Source organism: Strigops habroptila, chromosome 8 (genome assembly GCF_004027225.2).
Source record: "Strigops habroptila isolate Jane chromosome 8, bStrHab1.2.pri, whole genome shotgun sequence".
In the NCBI taxonomy this organism is placed as follows: Eukaryota; Metazoa; Chordata; class Aves; order Psittaciformes; family Psittacidae; genus Strigops; species Strigops habroptila.
The window spans coordinates 49,976,000-50,000,954 of NC_044284.2; the positions used below are offsets into that span (position 1 = coordinate 49,976,000).

A 24,955-nucleotide genomic window follows, 5' to 3' on the forward strand; every position below is an offset into this window, starting at 1 on the left:
CCGCAAAGCCTCGAAACGCCGCGAGGCTTCTTCACCGTTCTCCGGCATGCTAGTGAAGTCTCGCCGATGAAATCTCGCGAGGTTACGCGCGTTTCCCTTCCCCCCCCCCTCCCCGAGCACGATGCCGCGCAGGAATGTGAAAGGCTCCCGCCCGCCGCCATTTTCTTTCTTTCTTGGCAGGCAGCGAGTGGGGCAGGAAGCGGTGCCTGAGCGAGTATGGCGGACTATTCCACGGTGCCCCCTCCTGCTTCGGGCGCGCCTGGGGGAGGCGGCGGTGGAGGTGGAGGAGTGAACGATGCCTTTAAAGACGCGCTGCAGAGGGCTAGGCAGGTGTGTGTGTAACGCGGCTCTACCAGATCAATGGGCCCCCGCGGCCCGGAGGCAGCCGCTGACCAGGCCGCGGCGCCTCAGCCGCGGGAGGAGTTAGCGGGCTGCGTTCTGAGGAGACGTGTGGAGGGGGGGCCCCTACGCCGATATGTGTCTGCGAGGTGGGATGGGGGGGAGCTTTGTCCCGTCCCGTCCCCTCGCCCCCCTCCGCGCACGCCGCGGCGAGCGCCCGCGCCGTCCGCCCGCCCTCCTCGGGCGGTGAAAAGGCTTTTGAGTCAGTCCCCGGCTCCCACCGCTCCGCCATTGCCTGCTGGCGGAGTGGGCGCTCGCAGTGCGTCGGCTCGAAGCGATCCGCGCCATCGCGGAGCGGCAGAGTGAGGAGAGCGGCGCGTTGGGGTCCCTGCTGCCGGCAGGCGGGCGGGGAGGCGAAATCTCAGCTGGCGGCGCGGCGGATTATCGGGCTCCCGACGCCGTGCTGGGCCGCGCGGGTGGCGGAGGGTCAGCGGGACAGAAGGCGGCTCCTCCCGCGGCCCGTATTGTGTTCCCCGGGGCGCCCTCGGTGCCCGCTAACCTGCTCAAACCGGTTGGGAAGGGCTGCGGCCTGCGGAGCGAAGGCGGCCAGGGCCGTCTTGTGGGAAGTTCTTTATCCCGGAGTTCTATTTGTAGCTTTTGCACCACAGGCGATGTTTTCATTATTTCTCGGGCAAAATTCTCACCTTGTCTGGTAATAATCGGTCGCGGTTTTGGCAGTAGTTGAAGGCCCAGCTTTGTCGGGACTGCTAATGCTTGGCGTAGTTTTAGCGGTGGGGTGTTTTTTTTTTTCTTTTGTTTTTTTTTTTTTTTTGGTTGGTTGGTTTTATTTTTCCAGGGAGAATGGGTAGAAAAGGAAAACCCTTTTTTATAAAAAAAAAAGTTTCTGTTGTTTAAAGAGTAGTTGGTTTTTAGAATCATAGAATGGTTAGGGTTGGAAAGGACGGTAAGATCATCTAGTTCCAACCCTCCTGCCATGGTGTTTTATTTCTTCCCCAACCGATGGAGAAAACGTAGGAAGGTTTCCTGGTGAATGCTGAGCGCAAGTCTCCTTGAAGATATTATAAAATAAAATATCCGTGAGCAAAACTGTTCCTAGCAGCCGTCATGCACTTGCTCAAAATTGTTCGGAAGACCTGGAATAAATGAGGTCTTATTGATGGAGTTTTAATTCCTCCCCCCCCCATCTGCCTTTTGTTTAGATTGCAGCAAAAATTGGAGGAGATGCTGGCACATCAATGAATTCAAACGATTACGGTTATGGAGGACAAAAAAGACCTCTTGAGGATGGAGGTATGCACTCGTTAATGCTGGATTTATGTTTGTTGAGTATGGCCATAGTGCTGGAAAAATTGTAGGTGGTGATTTTGTTTGTGGGTTGTTGTTTGTTTGTTTTCACATAGCACAGCATAAAAACATCTTGTCCCCTTTGTAGATCATTACATGCTTTTTCATTTTCGGTTTAATGGGGAAATTTGTTCTAAACCATCGTGCTCTAGCCTGAAGTGAATGTAACCCTGTTTTAAAATACTTTTAAACTGGTTTAAACACTGTAAAGAGGAAAATGTATACCGGGGGAGTTGGGGAAGGCAAATGGTTGAGAAGCTTACACAGGTATGTCGTTTAAGTCTTTTGTAGTTGTGTAGGGCAGATTACAGTTCGTAAATTACAATTGGAGTAGGAAGTGCTCACTCCTTAAATTTGATTGTTTCATATACTTTACTATTGCATTTCATTGTAAAAGCATAGGACTTTAAAAAAAGACAGGAAAGTGAATTTTCTACCTTGCAGACGCTTTTGCTTAGTCTTACTATTTAAGCCTGTAGCATGTGTGATCCTTGATAAAATCATATTTAAATTTTTTTGCAGCTTTTTGGATTTTCTTATACTGCAGTAAAGTTTTCCCCTGAAATATGTGTGTGTGGTCTTTCTCTTACTAAGCAGCCAGTTTGAACTTAACAGGGCTTGGTACGTTGAATATACACACAGAATCCTGGCTAAATTGTGGAAAGAAATCTCTGAACTTGTTGCAATGTTCTCCTAGGTCTCACAAAAGAGCAATGCCTTTTTTTCCTTTAAGAGGATTGAAACTCAGTCTACAGAATGTAACTAAGGCTTAATATCAGGAGTTCTTGTGTAATAAAGTTTTTTTTTCTATTAACAGTGAGATTTTTAATATACAAAAATGAGCTAATGATGCTTCAGATGATATATGTAATGTATTCTTTTTATTTTATGTGTAGATGGCTCTTGGACAAGTCCGAGCAGTACAACACACTGGGAGGGAATGCCCTCTCCTTTTAAAGGCAGGAATTTTTATTTATTACCTGTGTTTAGTATGTAAACATGACATAAACTAGTGGATCTTTCTGGATTGACACAAATATTTCTTGGAATATGTGTCTTGAGTTTTTGCCACACATAAATTATGATGGTTCATATAACCTTTATTTTGGGGTGGGAAAGCAGCATCCAAAGTCTTACCTTTTCAGGTAGGGGTTAATTATGCCTTTTATTCCTTTACTGTACAGAAAGGATTTGGATGGTGGTGATGTAGTTGCTTTGAATCTGCTTTTTTTTGAAGTTTTATGCTATGAAATGCTTGATACTTGGATAGGAATTTCATATTGACATTCAGATTGAGATTGCATTGCCATGTGATACTGTTGTATTTTCCGATGCTTGATCTAGATGTGGTCACTGTCAAGATTTTTTTTTTTTTTTTTTTTCTTTAAATCATTGTTGATTTTTGTATGGGTTTGATTTTTTCTTTTTTTTTTTTTTCTTTTTAACTATAGAAGCATCATTAGCTTGAGCAACCAACAGCTAAACTTTGTTCCTTGTCTTAGTTAAGTTTCAGTGACTGGGTAACTATGAACAATCTACAGTGTGTTCTGAAAACTGCCTTTTGTTAAACTACTGAATAGATACATGGAGAAACCTAACATCTTTTCAGCTATACTAACCAAGTGCTGAGTGTTCGTGAGATTCTTTCTTCTATTCAGATGATCAACTCCCTGAAATTGGAGGAAAAAAAAAAAAAAAAAAGGAAAAAAAAAAAAGAAAGGGGGACTAAAATACACTGGAAAGTTACGATTCACACTAAAAGGTGTAAACACTTCTTGAATTTTTTGGCCAAAAAAATTAAAAAAATCTTAATTTTGCAGATCAACCAGATGCTAAGAAAGTTGCTCCTCAGAATGACTGTAAGTAATTTTTATTTTGTTGGGGGGGTGGAAAACAGGAAAAATAAACAAGTGTACCGTTGTCAGAACAAGAATGTGAAGTGGTGTTCTGGTAGGTGATGCTTGAATCAGTAATACCAAATTTATGGCTGGGACTTTATGTCTTATTTTCTTGAAGCAGCGTGAGTCTGCTTTGTAAAACTGACCATATAGTTAGCAGCAGTTGAGAATGTTTTTAGCCATTTTTAAAACTCTTGATAACACTTCTTAAAAGTCAACTTGGGCAAAAGTTGGTGCAGTTAATTTTTATTATCAAAGGGGAAGCTTAGTTATAAATTATACTACTAATTTGAATTTAATGATTATTGTTTATAGCTTTTGGAAATCAGCTACCACCAATGCATCAACAACAAAGGTAAGAGTTTACACTACATATTATGTACAGTTTTCCTCTTTACTGAAAGAAAGCAGTTGCAGGAAATTTTTTCTGGATTAATTTTTAAGTGGTTTCAATGAAAACTTCCCTGAAAACTAGCATGATTGCGTAAGGAATGACTTTGTAGTTGTGTGATCTGTGGAAATCTAGTTTCACAAGTCCCAAGGCAAACACTTAAAATGCATGTATATTGCTGTCTCTTTCTCTTTGCAGCCTAGGCTGTACATCAAGTTTAGTAAAAGGAAAATGCCTTGCTGGTTTTTACTACTTGAGCATAGGTAGCATAACCTGAAATTAGAAGCAGATCTGAAGGGGAAGGAGTTGGCACTATCCCTTAAACGAAAAGGGGGGTTCAGACTTAACACAGCATATTTCTCAGTTACTTTTGCTACAGTGTAGTAGTTTTCTCCACTCATTTCTTCCCTAAACAACCATATCCAACTATGATCATTATGCTTTGGCTGGTTTTGATATATGAGATGCTGAAATTGTGTATTTTCAGCATACTTAGATGGATATACAGATGAAACTTAAAATGATACATTACCTTTTTTGTACCTCACATCTTTTAATGGTAAAGAGGATGAAGGAAAACTCAGATCAATTCATATTATACTTGAACTGTTCATGGTCACTTTTGTTTATTGTCAGTTTACTTAGTACTTTGCTTGCATAACTTTCAAAGTCGATGTGAGACATGAAAGCCAGGATGATAATGGGGGCAGTAGGTTTCATTAGTTTAATGGGAGGATATATATAGGTTTAATGCCAGTTTGGTCTCCAAATGGTCAGTGTCTTTTGTTTGATTTAACATTATCTGTAGGTCTGTGATGACAGAAGAGTACAAAGTTCCAGATGGGATGGTTGGATTCAGTAAGTAGTATGGATGTGGCATTGTAGTATGATGAGGAATGTTAGCAGATGCTGTTAATACAAATAATCTTTTGATATTTTCTTTCTCTAAGTAATTGGCAGAGGTGGAGAGCAGATCTCGCGCATACAGCAAGAGTCTGGCTGTAAAATACAGATTGCACCTGGTAACTATTTGTGTTTTTATTCTTTATTTTGGTGGGGGTTTTTTGGTAGAAAGTTCAGAAAGCTGGTCATTGCTTTTAGTTGTCTGAACCTTCATTTAAGGTGTATTTTAATCTTTTGTGCTAATGGCAATTGTCATGGTTTAAAGAAATGCAAAATTATTGTGATACATTGATGATTCTGTGGAATTCCAGTAGTTCATATGTTATGTTTGATGTCATAATCTCTTTCTGACTTAACACTACTGATAAGTTGGTTTTATTTTATGACTGTAGATAGTGGAGGCCTGCCTGAAAGATCATGTATGCTAACTGGAACACCAGAGTCTGTTCAGTGAGTAAAATAAATTCCATGTGTTCATATTTAGCTGTGCAATACACTTACCTCTTTTTTTTTTTTTTTTTTTTTTTTTAAGATCAAAATGTAATATCTAGATAGTTAACAATTTCTTCTATTGAAGAGGCAGTCTGGGGACAATTAAATGTATGCATAAGAAAAAAAAGCCCTCAGCATACTTGAAATTTTAAGACAAATATATGAAACTTCAACTTTTCTCAGTCCAGATCTTGTTGTAGATAATACACAGGGAAAATGTGAAAAATTAGTAATGTGTAAGACTAGGAGTTACTCAAAGCCCAGCCCATCAGAGTTCCTAAATGGCTTTTGTATAAATTTATGTATATCAACAATTATTGAAAGTGATGTCTGTAATGCCTGTCAGCAAAGTTAACTTTTGCCTTCCTGTGTTCAGGGAAGAGGATTATAGCAATGAAAATGTTCTGTTTGATATTGTTTTTTTACTGGCACAGAAGTCATATAACCACTTAAAAGACCACCTTATCCTGGCTATGCTAGGAAAGTTCTTAAGTGTAGTAGTGTATTTGATACTACCTCATTTATGTTAGCTGCTCCCAGTTTGGGTTTGCAGGTAAGGCCTGCAGCTGCATGTTTTTCCCTTGGGAAGGTAGCAGGGTATTGTTGTCTTCTGTTGCAGCCAAGCATTCATGAAGTCATTCCTTTATAGGATTTTTTTTTTTTTTTCTATTTATAGTTTATTCCACTCGCTTATAGGAAAGAATTTTTAACTGATGTTAATACTGTAATCACAATTTTACTCTGATGGCAACTCCCGTGTGGTGAATATATACTTCCTTCTGTTCACTATTGTGGTAATGGCTACAAGTACATACGTGCTTGCTTTGCATGTTGAATCAAGCAGCAGCTATCAGAGTACTTGGTGTTAAACCTAGGTTTATTTTACAGTCCTGGGTTTTTTTTTTCCTTTTTATAAAAGTTAACATAGAACAGATCTGCCTTAAGAATGGCTGTTGGTACAGTTAAATTACTGTCAAATTAGAGGTTACTCTGATTACTACCGAAATTAAGCAAAGTTGGAAAATGCTTTCTCTAGTGATTTTTTCTTTTTTTTAAATGCACTAAAAAAGTAAACTGTAACAATTATAAATCTTCTAATTAAGACTTTTAAAAATATTTTAAAGGACAACATTTCCCATCTTTTGTTCTGAATTAAGGTTTGATCAGTGTAACTGTATTCAGGGACAACGGTGTGTTTGGTGAAGAACCACATTTTGTATTCTGACACTGGGGTGGTTTTAGGTCTACCACGTTAATCTTGCAGTTTATTTCTTAAGTTATGCTTGCAGATTTACTGAGTTTGCCTCCTATTTCTTAGGGATAGTAATTATATTTCTTCTTCAGAAACTCTGCAAATTAAGAAAATAAAAATGTCCAAGCAGAATAGGTGTGGGCAAGTGACACTTGTAGGAATAGGTATTTATAAATGTATATATTCCTTCACAGATCGGCAAAAAGATTACTTGATCAGATAGTTGAAAAGGGAAGACCTGCACCTGGCTTTCATCATAGTGATGGACCTGGAAATGCAGTCCAAGAAATTATGATTCCAGCAAGTAAAGCAGGATTAGTTATTGGGAAAGGTGGAGAGACAATTAAACAATTACAGGTATGTATGTGTGTGTGTATCCTCTTTTAAACATGTGATAGCCTTTAATCTAGATTTGAGTGGGTATTGACCTCCCTTTTGTCAAATAGGAGCGGGCGGGTGTCAAAATGGTCATGATTCAAGACGGTCCACAGAACACTGGTGCAGACAAGCCCCTTAGGATAACCGGAGACCCTTATAAAGTTCAAGTAAGGAGCCCGTCAGAATTCGGAGCATTTTTAAATCCATTCTGATGTTGCCTAAATAAAGTACCTAAATAAACTTTCATTCTTCTTTTAGCAAGCCAAGGAAATGGTGCTGGAGTTAATTCGTGATCAAGGTGGCTTTAGAGAGGTGCGCAACGAATATGGGTCAAGAATAGGAGGAAATGAAGGGATAGACGTAAGCATGGTTGAAAAACTTGTTCACTGTATTTTGAGATGTTAACATTTAAAATGTAAAGCTGGGTAATACCACTGAAAGCTTTTAACCAGATTCCAAAAGTGGTTGTGGCATGTAAGTATTACTTGTTCATTGCTGAAATTACAACTTCATGGTGTGTAGCATTCACTTTACATTACCAGCAGTTCTGAACAGTTTCAACTAGCTGGAGTTTTTCATCAAATAAGCAGATAAGTTTTATAGCCAAATATGTAATGTTATTATAGAAATTGGAGTTTGGCATTTAAAGAAGGGTATTTAAGTCCACTTATTGTGCAAGTCATGAGCATGTAACTGTTCATCAGAAATGAGGCTGAAAGCTTCATCTGCTAGAATCTGCATTTTAGGCCCATTAGGACTTTTGTTCTTCGATTGCGGGAAGCATAATACCCACAATCAAAGGAATTGCTGCCACTATGAGAACTTGTGCATAGGATCTCTCTGATAGTTTTATCCAGTTTTTGCTAGCCTTGTGACTTGATATTAAAAAAAAAAAAATCACACTTTAAATAAAGTGGCATAGAGCTGTTTACCGTTCTAGTTTACCATTCTAATATGTGACCCTTTAGTTTTGTTAATTTGGTAGGAAGATTTGCATCATTGATATCTTGAATTATTTTTTTCTCCTTAAGGTTCCAATACCGCGGTTTGCTGTAGGTATTGTAATTGGAAGAAATGGAGAGATGATAAAAAAGATACAGAATGATGCTGGTGTTAGGATCCAGTTCAAGCCAGGTTGGTAATATGTTCATAAGCTTCTGTGAATTGAGTGTAAATTTACTGGATTACATATACTGGAATAGTTCATTTTTATTCCAGATGATGGAACAACTCCAGATAGGATAGCCCAAATCACAGGGCCTCCTGACAGATGTCAGCATGCTGCAGAAATTATTACAGATCTCCTTCGAAGTGTTCAGGTTGAGTAATATGTTGTTTACTGTTTAAAATCTCCTGCCTAACTTCTTGAAAGACATTAAAATTTTAAAAATGAGTGTGTAACTAAAGAAAATAATGGTGTCATTTGAATCTGCTTCAAAGTTGAGTCTGGAATACGAATGTTAGATTTTATAGTTACAGTTTTGCAAGTGTCAGGACGACAGTACTGATTGAGACTCATGGCAGTTCTTGATCTGACTGGTTTTAGAACTGCTTTTTGTGTTATCTTGTATTAATACCTCATATACTGTTAACCTTTGGTTGTAATCAGTGTTTTTAAATGCTTATTGTGAGATGGGCCTCACTGCTGCATTTACTGAAGGCAGAAATGACGTCTTTGTACATGTGAAACTTTCTACTTGCTTCTATATACTTTCCTTCGTCATCTTTCATTCAAATCTATGAGTAGTAAATGTTTTTTGTCTTAACAATTTGTTTGCAGTACTTTTTATAGAAGATTTGTTGCTTTTGTTTTTAGGCTGGTAACCCTGGTGGCCCAGGACCTGGTGGTCGAGGAAGGGGTAGAGGCCAAGGCAACTGGAACATGGGTCCTCCTGGTGGATTACAGGAATTCAATTTTATTGTTCCCACTGGCAAAACTGGATTAATCATTGGCAAAGGCAATATATCTTACACGTATCTATATGTAGCTAAAACAACTCTCAGCTTTTCTATTTGTACAAATAGCCATACTAGAGAGAGGTTTCAAGAGAAGCCTTGGGAAATAGTTGCATATGTAGTAGAGCAACATAATACTGTTAAATTGTAATACTCATAATACCCTTTTCAGATTTTCCTCACCAAAACACCTCAGTAGTTAAAAGTCAAGACCAAATAAATTTATCTAACTTTTTAAAGTAATAAGTGCTGAGATGCATTGGTAGTGTTTGATAGATTCTTAGATGATATAATTAAGTTGCATTTGATACTGCTTGATTAGCTTATATTACTGCATCTGTATCTCGCTCTTAAACCTGTTTTTCTCATATTCCAGTGAACATACTTTACTATGGGATCCTGGAACAATTTCTTAGTTGTATGTTTATTAAAACAATTACTTCTCAAAGAATTTTGTTTTAAAAATAATTTATTATATGCTTCTAAAGGAAACACTCAAGTTATCTTAGTCTTCTGCTTGTAATGTGTTTACCAGACACAACAGATAGGCTGACATAGTTCAGTTCTTGACCTGGAAGGTTGGTTGATTTTGTTGTTGTCATAGGAGTTTTTTTGTTTTAAATGCCAAATGACCCCTGTTTTGAAAACTTTGTGCCTACTAATGGTAGAAATAATGTCTCAGGATCCTGTAAGAGGAGGAACTAGTTTAGGGAATTTAACTTTCTGGGTAGAGTGCACTGCAAAATATTTGTACTTCACTATCTGGTCAGTTTCTGGGTGTTTTTTGTCATCTGTGCTTGCCTACTGCTTTATAGGGAGATTGGGCTTTAAGGTTGTATTTACTCATGATTGTGGCTATTGATTGTTATTTATGTCTAATCTTCCATCTTCACATGAATGAAAAAACCAGACAACATTGTAGGGATTCTTTTCTGTTCTTTCTGAGTAACAATAGTGTGGTCTTTAAAAAATAATTTCTTCTTACTAGTTTATTACAATCAGAGCTCTATACTAGACTGAAGAGGCGCTTTTTAAAATTGTTAGAATGTTCTTGTAAGCTCATAAGAAGTGCCTTCTCACTTCTTTATCTTCAGCTTCCATGCATGTGACATCCTCTGATTTGAATCTTAGTATTTTTGATTTAATGCATGTCATAAAAGCTGTATGTTACATTGTAGGTGGTGAAACTATTAAAAGTATAAGCCAGCAGTCTGGTGCTAGAATAGAACTTCAAAGAAATCCTCCACCTAATGCGGATCCAAACATGAAGATGTTTACTATCCGTGGAACACCACAGCAAATAGATTATGCACGACAACTTATAGAAGAAAAGATTGGAGTGAGTATATAACTGTATATTGGTTTACTATCATAACTAAACAGGAGGCAAGTCTCCTTTGTGGAGACTTTTCTTCCATTTCACTTCCAAATTGTTTAATCAGGTAATAAATTGATGATAGTAATAATGGTAATCTGGGTTTAAAGTAATAGAAACATAACTTGATGTACCAAAAGAAGCAAAAACTTGATATGGGAAGAAACAGTTGCTTGCTTCAGTGTAATACAGTGTGGGTTTTAATGATGTGTTCTTGAAGATGCCCACTTGATGCATAATGAAAAATTGGATGACTTCAAAGATAAACTTGATACTCTTAAAGCTACTAAACTCTGTGTTTACTTTTTCAGTCTCAGTATGTTTAGGTACAGTTTTAATCTAAGTTTACATTCTTCAATATGACTGCAGTTTTGTTTACATGTGTATGTATGTAACCATATTTACTGCCTATTTTTTGTACCTGATCTTACAAACAGATTTAATTAGTAAGATTAGCCAGATTTAGATGTATCAGTTTATTTTAAAACCCTGATAGTTTTGTTTTGGTTTGTGGGGTTTTTAATGCAACTTGTGGAAAAAATCAATGTTTGTTTGTAAACTCTTGATTTCCTCAAAAAAGAATTGAAATAATAGTTGCTATTATTGCCACGGCTGCTTTTAACTCTTTAACTAGCCATAAGCCTGATTAAATAGGAAGACTGATTTCTCCAGAGAAATGGTTTTATTTGAAAACAATCAAAACAATGGTTTTATTTAAATGGCTTTATTTAAAAACAATTTATTTAAAAACAGACCTCTTAGATTATATTACTGAAATGTTCAGATTTATCCTAAACTGATGAAAAATCAGCTTTCATTTTCTTCTGTGTGCTACTCTTGTTACAGGGTCCAGTAAATCCATTGGGTCCACCTGTTCCACATGGACCCCATGGTGTTGTTCCTGGCCCACATGGACCTCCTGGGCCACCAGGTCCTGGTGCTCCCATGGGACCATATAACCCAGCTCCTTACAATCCAGGGCCTCCAGGCCCTGCACCTCAGTAAGTACTGCTTCAGCTAGCTTCCTTTTTTGTAGGGTGACCCTGGGATTGGCTTTCACTGTATATGTGTGACTTGATCTTTTATAGTGGTCCTCCAGCTCCATATGCTCCACAAGGATGGGGAAATGCTTACCCACACTGGCAGCCACCAAACCCACCAGATCCAGGTAAGAAATGTCTCAGTTATGCTGTACCGTGAGTATACTAAAGAATATACATCTTGTCCTTACATGTATGTACATTTCACAGTTCATTTGTGTTATGCTGGTAAATCTGAAAAAGCTCCTATTCTTCAGGCTTTTCTTTACTGATTGTCAGCTTATATATGTTTTACACTCCACATGTTGCTTGTGAGACATTGAAATTCAGTTGTTAAAGTTGGAATGTGCTTCTTCACTAAACGTTCTTTAATGAGGATATGTTTTCTTTGATGGTCAATGACTTTGTATTTTATTTTAAGCACTGCCCTTTACAATCTCACTGATCCTGACTTTGCACAATTTATGCTATATTACGTATTTCTAGCTTTTGTTGATCTCTATGAGGTTTGCTTCTCAGAGCCTGATACAAATGTATTCTGTTCAGTCCTTTTTGAGGGATAAAACTTCTGCTAATACAGTAAAACTAGTTAGGATTGTGTATTTTGAGCTTTTGCTTCTAATAGTTTTGTATTTTCTTCTGAAACCCATCTTTGTAGAATCTGTTTCTTCTATTTCCGTTTATCTTTGTCAAGACTGGGAGTTTTTACTTAATTACAACTTCCCGAAGTTGTAGTATCCTGCTTTTCTTTAAGTTACATCCTTTGGTTGGACTAGAGCATATGGGGAAACGGAACTGCAGTCAAGGAAGGCATGGTAAGGCTAGATGCTTGAGTCACTTGTACCTCATTTGTTTGAGGTAGAGCTTGATCTTCAGCACTTCAGCCAGAAGATGTCAATTTTATTTTTGCTATAAATGGAATAAATATTTCTGATAGCTGCTGATACTGACACAAGTTCCATAGGTAAGAAAGGGAGGGCTTTGGGGGATGTTACAATCTATAGAGAGTTCTGTTCATATTCAAGTCTTTTATATATCCTTTCTGAGCAAAGAGCATCTCTGGTTTCAGTTCCCAAACTTTTTTAAAAGTTCGATCTGCATGCATTCAGTTTAATATTTGAAAATGTTTGTTGTATTACTTAAAAGTAGAATGATTCAAAGTGACTTGACTTGAAGTCTTAGCATACCAAAAGTGTCATTTAATCCCAAAATGTTACAGCCTTTTTCATACTGGGTTTTTTTTTTCTAATTTACCTACATAAAGATCTGTGAAAATGGCAAATACCTTGATGTCATCTTAATGGTGATTTTATAAGCAGTTTTTGTATAAATACTCCTCTTAAAAGGATCTAATGACATTTTCCTCTGTGCAGTTCAAGTTGTTGTTTCTGTTAACTAGCATTTATTTGGATGAGTTTTGTACAGTTTTCCACTTAGTTGGTCATTTCAGTGTAACAAATGGGTTATTTTAGTATTTTTTTCAGAGGTGCTTTCTCCAGAACCATGCTTGCCTCTTGTCACGTGAAAGTGGAGCTAGTTACTACAGTCATATTTCTTTGGAAATTTAATCAATCCAGCTCTGTGTTCTTCTACTCTAGAGAAGTAGCTACTAAGGGGAATGAGGGGGGGAACGGAGCAGTGACTTATTTGATACTTGCAGGTAACCTTAGAATATAGTTTAAATGCATTATTGTTGATGGAAGCAGTGCAATTTAAAAAGGAAACTGTGTTAACATTGTTTTCTGTATGCTGGTACTAATGTGTGCATTTTAAGTGGTTACATCTGGCTTTAATACTGAATGAAATATTAAAGGAAATGTATTGTGGATTTTTTTCTCCCTGATGCCTTTTATGGGGAGTTCTTTATCTTCTATTAGTCGCTGCCTTAACCTATTTTATGTTTGGAGAGAATACGCTTCGGTTCCCGTGTAGTTATTTTAAAGTGTCAGTTGTGTCTGTGTCCTTATGTGAAGTTCTTTCCTCAATTGGCTGCATTTATTCGCAGATATTTTTATCCTTTTAAGGATGCCAATAATGTTAAAGGATGTTGTTTGTATTATAAAACATAACATTTTCCAGTAATAGACTTTCAGTTTTTGTGGATTGCCAATCTGGTAATGTAATCAGTCTCTGTGATTTGGCAAGAATAAGCCATTCCTAAAGGCTATATGTGAAAAACAGAAATAAGGCTTTAGGAAACAGCATCGTTGGCCTACCTAGATGTAGTTAAAAGTAAGGGAAGCATGGAGATAGCTGCAGAAGATGCAGGGGTTGCTATTATTTGTTATACTAAAAAGCTGTAAGCAAACAGTGATGCTTTATAGCCATGTATGGGGATTCAGGTTTTTAAAATACTTTGTGTTTCTGTATTTTACTGTTACCTTAAAACTGCTAAGCATTACAAATACCTAGTAAGATTTGTATTCTTCTGTTTCAGAAACATGTATTTGGCATCCTTCCTCCACCTGTGCCAGTGTCATTAGTGTGAGGTTATGACGAAAGTAAAACCACTGAAATTGTTTGGTGCTAGAATGATTCGTTGTTGATCCCATTTAGCAACGTGACTCTTTAAATAATCTTGAAAATCTGATGCTGTTTGTCATACTAAAAAATTAATAAATGGCATTTTAGTAGTAAGGGTTCTAGAACAACTTTCTCATCAGTCCTGTGGAAGTACACTTCGTGCAATACGCTTGTTTGTGCTAGAAAGAAGAGATACTTAATAGGATGTACATGGTTATTTGGTTTAGATGACTTTTTTCTTGGAGGGAGATAGGAGTACTGAGGATAGCATTCCGTTCATACTACTTTTTATAAATGCTTATGTCATGTTTTCATAGGTAAGCCAGGAACAGATCCCAATTCAGCAGCGTGGGCAGCTTATTATGCTCACTACTATCAGCAGCAAGCACAGCCACCACCTGCAGCCCCTCCTGGTGGACCAGCTACAACCCAAACTAATGGACAAGGTAACTGTTTAGTAAAATGGATACATTTCTCATTGGTGGGGGTGTAGATGCCCCTTTTTTTTTTTGTTGTTGTTTTCATATATAGGGTAAATTCATTGTAAAGTAGCTGGTTTTCTTGTAAAACTATTGCTTACAGCCTTCAACATTGTGTTCTTAATTTCAGCAGTAATAAGGGTACTATATTTGTCTCATAACTTAGTCCAAAGAGAATTTTGCTGCTACTTGGGCTGACTTAACATCTGTGTGCTGCAGTCAGTCATAAGTAAAAATGAAATGAGCTAAACTGTTGTCATTTGCTTAAGCAGTTTCATCACTTCAGTGGTTTTAGGACATTTACAATTATGGTATTTAGTTGTATTAGTATAATTGTTGTGCCTGGATGAGGCTTACCACTTAAATTTTAGGTAGTACTTTGTACTGTGAGTGGTGTGCATTTCCTGAATCTTGAAAACATGCTAAATGTTTTAAACATTTCTTTGTTTGTTTGTCGTGTCTTTTACAAATGGTTCATATTTGTAATAGTTTGTACCACATAGGCTTACAGTGTCAGATTTGGACTATGTTATTTGGGATTGTTACTGAAAAATTCATGTCATGATTTGTAAAATGTTCTGTGCATGAAACAAAACCCAGTAGTTTTATTTTGACTATTTTTAATGTAATTCAGGAGATCAGCCAAATCCAGCACCAGCAGGGCAGGTTGACTATACCAAGGCCTGGGAAGAGTACTACAAAAAAATGGGTACGTGTGCGGGTGTTTTCTGTTGTTGCATGGTAGAATGTTTTAGGAGACTTGTGTATCTGGTTTGATAAGAAGGGTTGTTGTTTGGGTTTTTGTTGTTTTTTGGAGGTTTTTTTTAAGCACAAAAAATAAAAATCCACATGTATTCTGAACAATATACTGCTAAAGGCCCTGAACCCTGCAGAAAAACAGACTTTAAAAATTGTGTTGTGCTTAAGGCATTTATTTGTATTCATGCTAGTTGTCAACTTTGCAAAAAATAGTTCATACCTACTGAGATGTCTGTATTTGATCATTGGGAAACAACATCTTTTAAATACTTCAATCTGGGTATTTTTAAGTATATATTTAAAGTATATTTCAGAAGTTCTGGAGTTCAGTTTTGATCTGCTTCAGGAACCTGTTTGGTAGTTGTTTCCTAATGCTCATAACATAATTTTTTTTTTCCCTTGTAACTTGCTTTCTGTGTTCTAGGTAATGGAAGCATCATAACTAGCTTTCATTTACATCATGCCCTTTTTTTAAATAGTATTTGCTTTGCAGCACTTAAAAGCTGTGTTTAAACTGGAGGTTGTATGTTGTTGCTAGCTTTTTCAATATATTTTGCTTGACCTGGCTTATGAAACTGAAAGGTATTTGCTTGTTAAGTTATTTTTGTCAGAATAAGGAAAAAATATATGGTCTTGATGCATTGGCAGAAGGTTCTATTATCTTATAAATCATGGTAATGTCTTCCAGGTCAGTTTTTTGTCCACAGTGTCCTCCCATGGATATTGTCGTTGATGTAGATTTGTATACTGAGGACTAGTGGGCTTGCGAATGCCAGTGCTTTCTCTGGTATCTCTGTTTGACCAGACATGTAGCAGCATCTGGTTTGGATTTTTTGTTTCCTTGTTTGCATGGGAGGTGTGGTGAGTTGTCCTCTTCCAACTGCACACTATTTTCTCATGGAATATTAAGCATTTGGAGCCAAGATTAGTAGCACTTCTAATTGTTCTTGCCAGCCTTCTACGAGGTTGATCTCAAATTAATTTGCGAAGACATAACTACCTATATTGTTCTTTATTTTGGCACAGCAAAAGTGATGAAATTAAACATAAAATGTGTAATGATGGCTTACTTGGAGAACTGTGTATTGGACTAGGAAAACTGCAGTGGAATTCCCAGACACATGATTTTTAAGATGTGATGGGCCTTTTTTTTTCTTTTCAGTTTGCAGTGTTTATCTCACATTCTTCAATGCAAAGTTGTGAAGGGGTTTTTTCTACTTTTTTAAGAACAATGTAGTTTGTTGGCAGGAGCTCTGCCATCTTTCTAATTTGCTGTTTCTGGAAAACAAAGTGCGTCGCACTAGTCTTGCATTTGCTTGAACTAAATAGCTAGTTATAAGGTGTTGGGATAGAGTTTCTGGGAGCAAGTCCAAAGAGGAGTGTGAACCCAAAAAAGACACTTGGAGATGTAAATAATAGCTCTTCAAATGCAATATTAAAAATCCCAAGTCAACAATCAAATAAGAGGAAAAACAGAAATGCAGTTCTGGTTGACTTTTCTTTTTCTAGTTCAAATTGAGTTCTTTACTGGAGGAGAACTCTTGATATCTGGACCTGTATAACTTGACTGTGTAAATTACGAGCTTGAGACTGTGTAAATCATGACATAAATCATGGTGGTGAGGCACTGGAATGAGTTGTCCAGAGAAGCTGTGGCTGCCTCATCCCTGGCAGTGCTCAAGGCCAGGCTGGGTGGGGTTTTGAGCAATGCGGTCCAGTGGAAGGTGTCCCTGCCCGCGGCAGGGGGTTTGAAACTGGATGATCTTTAAGTCCCTTCTAACCCAAACTACTCTATGATTTTATGAGAACTTTTTGATTCATCAGCATGTTGAAAATCTTGATATGGAAGATAACGTTTGTTTTAGGATCTACTTAGAAAAGGGGAAGAACTGACAAAGTGAGGTTGAAAGGCAAAGAATTCACCGGGAATTGAATTAGTGCTAAATGGAGTTTTTCCCCACCTCCTTAACAGCATTAAGTAGTACAAAATCTGACGAACAGGAAGGCTGTCTGTCCGCAAGTTTGTGTGATCTACAGGCTCTGAGATGCAGCCTCTACTGTTGTGCTTCCTATAGTACTTACTGTGATGCTTCTCTGCTCATTAGCTTCTGTCTCCGTTAATATAAAAGGGGAAGGTAAGAATTACAAGTCACTCACTCTTGAGTCTTCTTTCAGATTTTTCACAGCACAGATAATTACACGAACAGCTGTTACGGGGAACTGAACTAAAGCTTGGAACATGCTGCGCCCAAGCAATTTTAGTTTTGCTGCTGAAGAAGACTGTTTTAATAGTCCATGTGGCAAGCTTGTGAGGGTGACAGTACTGAGCCAGATGTGATACTGCAGTTGGTGCTCAGGATTTTCTCATGTTTTTTTAAGTATGAGTGAGTTGTAAACTAAAGCACCCCTGAATGTTCCTATTAAAACCATAATGCTGTTTTCCAAAGTGGCTTCTTACTGGTGCAGTATGACTTGGCTGTTGACAAAGACTACTTCCCAATTTTTTACAGTATACAAAACAGTGACTAGAAAATAACCTGTTTTCTACTCACAAATACAGTGGTAATGTCCATCTCCTTTTTCAGATTGATATTTTTGTCAGAGACTTAATGAGTAGCAAATACAATTAAAAATAAAACTGAAAGCTAGTAAACTTACTCATGTACACTGCTAGGTTGCTGTACATGGATCTTGTAGGTGATCCAGACTATTTGCTTGGTACCCTACTTGATAAATTCAGAAAATTTTGTTTGTAATTTCCCTTGAGTATTACCAGGTAACAGAATAGTTTGGCTTTTGAAGACATAATAGATGCTGTTACCTGGAGTTGGAGACATAGTATTTTTAGTTTTCCTGGCAAGCTGAAATAGATTTGCATAACTGGGTCCTAAAAATCTCCCAAGGATAACAGCTCCCTTTGAACATGAAGTTCTATTTTAGTAAATGATTGATGATGATTTGAGTAGTGGAAGACCTGTAGAATCATCAGCATTTTCTTCCCTAGCCTTCCTTAATGGGGAGGTATTCTGTTTCTTGTATTTCTTTTGTACATAGTACATCAATCTTGTTCGTTGGTGTTCCAGTTGTATCTGGATATTAATGAGCATGTACTGTTTCAGTGCAGTCCTGTACACTGAAAGGAAGTTCTGACTAAACTGCTGAACTCCATGAGTAGTTCCAGAATTACGTGCAGTACTTAGTAGGAGAATGATGCAGCTAAAATATTTTGAATCTTTATTAACCCATTTCAGAAGAGAAGACAAGTTTGACATTTGTGAGTAGATGTTAAACTTCCTATATTTGGTTTGTTACTCAAATTTCAGTACTGCCTTCTTGAATGTCAGAAGATTCTTGGGTCATAATACACAAAGCCTTAGCTTTGACATTCAGCTTTGCTGACAGTTACGACGTAGCTAAATTATTAGTAAGTAAAATTATTACCTCAAACTAATAGTATGTGCTGGGACAATTTGTAACCATATTATAATTGTTCTGGGTAAAATAACTTCAAAAGTATAAATTGTAAGTTGTGGTAAATTGTAAAATGTTATTTCAGCTCTTAAAATTCGAAGAAATTAAGTGCCTTACTTTATAACCTCAAAAGTGATGGAGAGGTTTTTTTAATATATCTACAGCGTAAGTGGAAAAACTGTAAGTTGTATAGACGGTTGGAAAATGGAAGATTGTATTCTGAAGATGTTCAGGATACTGCTTTGCCAGCTGTTCCCATTCTCTGGTCACAATGTTTTTGTGAAACATAAATACACTTTTGTATCTTGTTTTGTGAAACTGGCATATATGTATACATGCTGTTTTTAGAGAATAGGAACTTGAATGAAGGTTGGAAGGAGAAGTTTCAGGACTGTATTCTTTGGTGAAGTAAATGTTTACAAAAACAAATGCTCTTTTTGAAAAATGTAATCTGCAGTAACCTAGCAATTGCATTAAGGAGGGCACAATTGGGGTAATGAGTTGGGGTAATGGCATCTGGTGAATTTAACAATACATTCTGTACAGTAGGATAAAGTCAGTCTAGGTGGATTACAGAAAGTAATCTTGCCTGTTGATCTGTATTTTAATTTAATTGCTACTGGTTGTTCAGGTCAGTTTAAGTCAGCAGACTTCTGCGCTGGAATGCGAGTCAAGAGGTGGAAAAAACTGTCCTCACAGTTCCTTAATTTTGCTTTACGTGGGAATCATTGTCTTAAAAATAATAGGATGAGTGGTTAGGTAAAAAAAGGCAGCCACAAGATTATTCTAAAGCCATGGAGGAATATTACAAGAAGCTACGTGATGTTTGCTAGGCAGTGAGGCTTTGAAATTTTCTCATTCCTATTGCAACAACCAAGCTCTATAATTTCTTGTAGGTCAAGCAGTTCCTGCCCCTGCTGGGGCTCCGCCGGGTGGTCAGCCAGATTACAGTGCAGCATGGGCTGAGTACTACAGGCAACAGGCAGCATATTATGCCCAGACAAGTCCACAGGGAATGCCACAACATCCTCCAGCACCACAGGTATAAAGTTTAAGTGGTTTCTTGGCTGGCTTCTGTTTCAGTGGTTATATTTTTTTGCATGTCTCCTGCTTTGTTATCTTTGGAGTATGCATCTTTTTTTCTAGCAAAGTAACTATCAGAATAATTAATAGATTACCTTGTTTACCTGATTACTCAAGTTCTGTATCTATCCATGTGTTTGGTGATTATGTTTTTGGGTTTGTTTTTTTGGTTGTGTTTTTGGTTGGTTTTTTTTGTTGTTTTTTTTTTTTTAAAGAAAAACTTCTTCCTCCCAGGGTTTTGAAAACCATGCAAGAAGCCACCACCATTTACATTAACCAGTTTTTCTTTCTTAAAGGCTTCACTCCTGAGTTAGCTCGATTTAAAGGATTTTCTTTAACTTTTTGTGTATCTCTTATGTATCTCTTCTGCACAGGGCCAATAATAAGAAGTGGACAATACAGTATTTGCTTCATTGTGTGGGGGAAAAAACCTTTGTTAAATGTATGGATGCAGACGCCTTGATGAAGATCTTAATTTTGTTTGGTTAAAAAAAAATAGTGTTTTTGAAAATGTACAAAATATCTATCACTACTGATAGGAGGTAATATTTCTGTGTAGAAATGAAAAATGGTTTGTTTTTAGTATTAGTGTAGATGTACACATTCCAGCAAATGTATTTGCAATTATGTGGTCAATGCTTTGTGATATAAATGTACTTTTTCAATGTATACTTTATCACTTTTAAATGCCTGTTTTGTGCTTTACAATAAATAATATGAAACCTCCTGTGTCGGTAAGTTGGATATGTGGGTATATAAAGAATTATAGGATTGATTTGCAACGCTGAATCAAGGTACCTGTACACAAATGAGATTATTTTTTTTTCCCCCCATGAAACCTTGTTGAGTTTGAAAACTTGTCGTTAGCATGTTTTTCCCATCTTGCAGAATAGTTGTAGGTGGAGGATCTCTTTCATTCATTGTATTTTGCTGCCTAGCACCAGTAATCTTGATACCTTAATTTTCTTTCTATTTGAGTAAAACTGCATGTGTTTAAGACAGCGATTTTTTTTTTGCATACTTCCATTGCATTAACAGTGAAATTTCCTTTTATACATGACCACTGTTTCAGATCTGTGCAGCTGCTATAACATAATTTTTGTTCTTAATGGAATACGTCAAAACTGTTCCTGTGTAACTATTTTATGGATTTTTTCAGACTAGTTATAAAAGTTATTTTAAGTGTAATGTGCTTAAGCCTTCAGTTTAAAGTAGTCCACTTAAAAATTCAGTGTAGAAAAGTCAATGTGGTATGCATAGTAGTTACAAAAATTGCATCTGTCCTTAAAACGCTGTTTTGTTTGAGTGATGGGGAGTGGTTGAGAACTTCCTGCAGAGCAAATAACTTCTGTTTTTGTAAATACTCAAGCATTTGAATCAACTGAATATTTTTTATATATACTTGAAACTTCTTATTGCTCTAATGCTCATACTAAAAATCTGATTCTCTTGAAATCCTATGTTTGCTCTTTGCATATTTATTGGCTCTTTGCATATATTAGACTACATGCAATACAGTCTGTCTTGCCATTGTCTGTTGAAGTGCAGGTTTGATCCAGCCAGTATAGAACTAGCTCTATAGGGGTGAGGAGGACTGTGCTGTGTATCATCCTTGATTGTTCCTTCAAGGAGCATTGCACTGTAAGTACATCAGAATGACAAATTGATGAACTGCAACAGTATCTTTTTGTCAATGTTCCACATAATGAAAATGCCGTACTTGTGTGACTATTATGTTGGAATACAGTGCTGATATCCTAGGAAACCATAATTGCTTCTTAATTCAGAAACATAGGTTTGCGTATATATATGCACATACACATAATATGAGCTTTGTTGGGTAAGTATTCCTGAACTGTTCAGCAATAGCTAAAGAAAATCATGTTTCTTTTTATCTGAGTAATAGTTTTTTTTATTAGTACTCCTGAGACAGCTGTATTGTTCAGTGTTTTAAAGTATGCATATCGTAACATTGAAGTCTTTGGAACCAGTTGTTAGACAGAAGTTGTCTTTGCATTCAGACAGTTTGCAGATACATAGTGATGTAGGTATGTTTTAAATAATTCTATAACTGTTAAATTGCTTTATCTTTTGGAACACCGTATTGTTGCTTTGAGAATAATTTTTTTTAGGGTGGCTGCACAGAAGTTAAGGCTTGAAAACTGAAGTAGTTTATTCAAGTAATTAGCAATGTATGTATTGTGCTGTAGAAATAGAAGGAATTCTTTTTATCCGTTTTACAATTAGGAATTACTCTGGTAGCTTAAAAAAGGCTAGGACAGCATTTGATATCTTTAGTGTAGGTTATGAAGTTTAATAGTTCAGATATTTTGCATGGTATTTTGTAGATAACCTTATAGATTGGTGCATTTATTATGTACTAAACTGAGCAGAATTAAATTCACTGGATTCTTTTATCATTCACAAAATGGAGGCTGTTGATTTTGATTCATTTAAGGTATAAAATCTTTATTAATTGCAAACAGTGCAATTATTTATACTTCACAGTGCCTTCCCAGACCTTCCACCTTAGGTTCTGCTGCAAAAAAGCAACAGGTAAGCACAACCTAAGGAAGTATATAAATTAATATATTTCAGTACATTAATGTTGTCCCTGTGAGATCTTTGTGGTTGTGTATTGAAAAGCAATCTGCTGCTTCCCCAAATGCATTGTTACTCACGGTTCCATTTCAGTGGAAAGTCTTTAAGTTTTTAAACAACTGTTTATATTTCTAGGTAAATATGTATTTTTTTCTTTATTTTTTTTAAGACAAGATTAGTAGATTGCAGTAATTAAACTTGATCAGAATAAGTAATTTCTGTTATTTTTCCTCAAATAGGTAATTGTTGCAATTAAAGAATCAAAACCTTTAAAATATGCAGGAATTGCTTTGGTTAGAAACGTCAACAGCCTTCACAAATGTTTTTTATAATAGGGCACTGTTCCCACTTAAACCCGTGAGACCTAAATATGAAGAATATCGCATCTTGTTGTTATCACTGAACTCGATAACTTGTCTTAACAGTTATAGTGTGTTAGTGGAATTTTTAGATAACTTAGTTTGCTTATTCATCCTTGACATGGTAGGAAAACAGATTCTGGAGTTTCAGAGATTAGTATGTTTTAAATGAAAAAGCATGTGCACCAATTAAATGTTAACAGCAAATAATATTTTATCTATATAGCAGTCAGTGTATCCTGTTTCTTGATACTTTAACTGAATTGCTGTATATTTTGATAGTTTAAAATGTTTGTATGTCTTATAGATGGTCTGGTACAGGTTTTTGGTTTGGGTTTTGTTGGGGTTTTTTGGTTGTTTGGGGTTGGTTTTGGTTGGTTTTTTTTTTAGCTTAATGTAAAGCAGCATCTATTTGGGTTTTTTGTTGATTATTCTGTTTCTGAAATGTGCTGCTCTTGCAAAAGTCCTGCTTATCTGTACATCAAAGAAAAATATTCAAAAATACTGCCTTCATTTTCACACACAGTGCTGAAGATGCTGCAAGCACCAAATCATAGCTCATAGAATCAGGTCCTGAGATAGTTACTACCAGTAAAGAGGAATCCTTTGAGTGTATGCCATTGGTGAGCCGATGAGCATGGACCATAGAAGGGCTCCATGTAGAAGGTAAAATTGGCAAAAACATAACAGATTTGAAATGTATCCCATACATAATGGTGTAGGGTATAATTTTTGTTCTGATCACTTTTCATTCTTTAAAGTATTATTGTTTGACCATAAATGTTCCATAATCTGTTAAGTTTTTTAAACTGTGATTTAATAATATAAACCATCTATTTTAATTTATATTCTTCTGAACAGCCGAGCTTAGATATACTGAGTTTTTGAACTAAATTAATAGTTGTGCTTCAGTTTCTCAAGCCACTTAATATTTCATCTGTAGTTTAATATGTAACTTCATTTTTGACGTGAGAAAAGGTTAGGTGTGTACCATTTGGATTTTGATACTGTGAATTTAGTGTTGGGGCGAGTCACTTGTTCACTTCCTTTTACATGATACTTTTTTCTTCAACTGTTGTTCTGAAATATCTTGAACAGTCTTTCAATTTTAAATTTAGACAGTGGGAGGAGATAAGAGAAGAAAATGCCACTTGAATGTTGCTAGTGTGTGGAAAGTGAGATGTTCTTGTGTGTAGCATTTGAGGTGTACTGACTTGCAGCTTTCTCACTGCTGAGCTTACACGGCATGCTGTTCTTGCTAAGCATAGTGTTATTTTTTCAACTTTGTCTCCGAGCTCATGGTTCTTGGGAGAACAGGAACAGATTATTGGAGCTGTCCTGATCCAAAAACATGACTGGACTTCCTTAGAAATGTGATTAACTTGTCCAAAAGGTGTCTTTAAATGTTTCCTGCATTCCCTCCCTGCCCTGAAGAGTCCCACAGATTTAGAATGTGAAGAGTACAGAAAGTTGAAAAAGGAAAGCATGATGTTCAAAGTAGTAAAAGTGTTTTCATATCACTTTCTGTAGCCTATACTTCAACAGGACATGAAATAAAATGTCAGGTGGATAATCTTCAGTCTAGCTTTATCGTAAGTCATATATTTTAAGTTGTCCAGGCAGAGAGGATCATTATTCACTTGCACAACCTCAACCTATCTTCAAGTATTTCGTCTTTTTACTAGTGGTGTTTTATGGGATGATAGAAATTGTTTCTCCCCTGTTCTCTTCTAAAGTAATGTTTTTCATTGCATGCTAGAAGCTTTTTATTTTGCTTTTTTTTTCTGGAAGAGGGGGGAGGAAGGGAGGACTGGGCTTTTCAGAAAGCATACAGTTGACAGGATTCCCTCTTCCCTAGTAATAGCTTATAAAACTCTTATGTATGCACAAATATTTCTCTTGCGTGCATGTGAAATGCCTTTTCGTCCTGAGAAAAGTGTTCTCTGCAGAAACTACCCGTGTGTAAAAAGAAGATTGGCTTTAAAAGGCAACTGTGATGGGAACAGTGTCTTAGGGAGATGCAGCTTGGACTGAGGTAAATTGAATGCTTTACAAAAATGTGGTTTTGAGCTTGCATTGACATTGTATGTAATAAGGGTACACGTTAACTGTATTATGGTTTTTGTATGTTTTTTTTCTCAATAAATGTAAACTGATGGATAATAATAGCAATGTTTTTGTCTTTTTTTATGCTCCTATCCCTGCCTTTGTTAATTTGAGATAACAGTTTCAGAGTAAAGATCTTGGCATTAACTAGTACTTCTGCGAATGAACAACACCCACATGAAATG

At 36.7% G+C, this 24,955-nt stretch overlaps 1 protein-coding gene across 27 annotated transcripts in view; it reads left to right on the forward strand.

Moving 5' to 3' along the window:
* Positions 1 to 99: 99 nt before the first annotated feature.
* Positions 100 to 24,955, forward strand: part of FUBP1 (far upstream element binding protein 1) — a 42,869-nt gene continuing 18,013 nt past the window's right edge. For 3 of the 27 annotated variants that reach the window (XM_030493920.1, XM_030493921.1, XM_030493919.1), the window contains exons 1-22: positions 100 to 330; positions 1,560 to 1,650; positions 2,601 to 2,663; positions 3,525 to 3,563; positions 3,918 to 3,957; positions 4,802 to 4,851; positions 4,944 to 5,015; positions 5,289 to 5,346; positions 6,835 to 6,997; positions 7,087 to 7,185; positions 7,277 to 7,378; positions 8,050 to 8,152; positions 8,237 to 8,337; positions 8,835 to 8,976; positions 10,153 to 10,313; positions 11,196 to 11,350; positions 11,438 to 11,517; positions 14,230 to 14,358; positions 15,026 to 15,100; positions 19,518 to 19,663; positions 22,213 to 22,260; positions 23,191 to 23,330. In XM_030493920.1, coding sequence (XP_030349780.1) covers positions 217 to 330; positions 1,560 to 1,650; positions 2,601 to 2,663; positions 3,525 to 3,563; positions 3,918 to 3,957; positions 4,802 to 4,851; positions 4,944 to 5,015; positions 5,289 to 5,346; positions 6,835 to 6,997; positions 7,087 to 7,185; positions 7,277 to 7,378; positions 8,050 to 8,152; positions 8,237 to 8,337; positions 8,835 to 8,976; positions 10,153 to 10,313; positions 11,196 to 11,350; positions 11,438 to 11,517; positions 14,230 to 14,358; positions 15,026 to 15,100; positions 19,518 to 19,663; positions 22,213 to 22,260; positions 23,191 to 23,196 — 2,037 coding nt within the window. In that variant the 5' untranslated portion in view covers positions 100 to 216 and the 3' untranslated portion in view covers positions 23,197 to 23,330. Of the gene's footprint in view, positions 331 to 604; positions 702 to 899; positions 1,052 to 1,559; positions 1,651 to 2,600; positions 2,664 to 3,524; positions 3,564 to 3,917; positions 3,958 to 4,801; positions 4,852 to 4,943; positions 5,016 to 5,288; positions 5,347 to 6,834; positions 6,998 to 7,086; positions 7,186 to 7,276; positions 7,379 to 8,049; positions 8,153 to 8,236; positions 8,338 to 8,834; positions 8,977 to 10,152; positions 10,314 to 11,195; positions 11,351 to 11,437; positions 11,518 to 12,143; positions 12,205 to 12,861; positions 13,638 to 13,826; positions 13,901 to 14,229; positions 14,359 to 15,025; positions 15,101 to 19,517; positions 19,664 to 20,078; positions 20,449 to 21,247; positions 22,134 to 22,212; positions 23,331 to 24,613; positions 24,834 to 24,955 lie in introns of those variants that run through there. The other 24 variants (XM_030493922.1, XM_030493927.1, XM_030493917.1 and 21 more) reach the window with 24 other exon arrangements.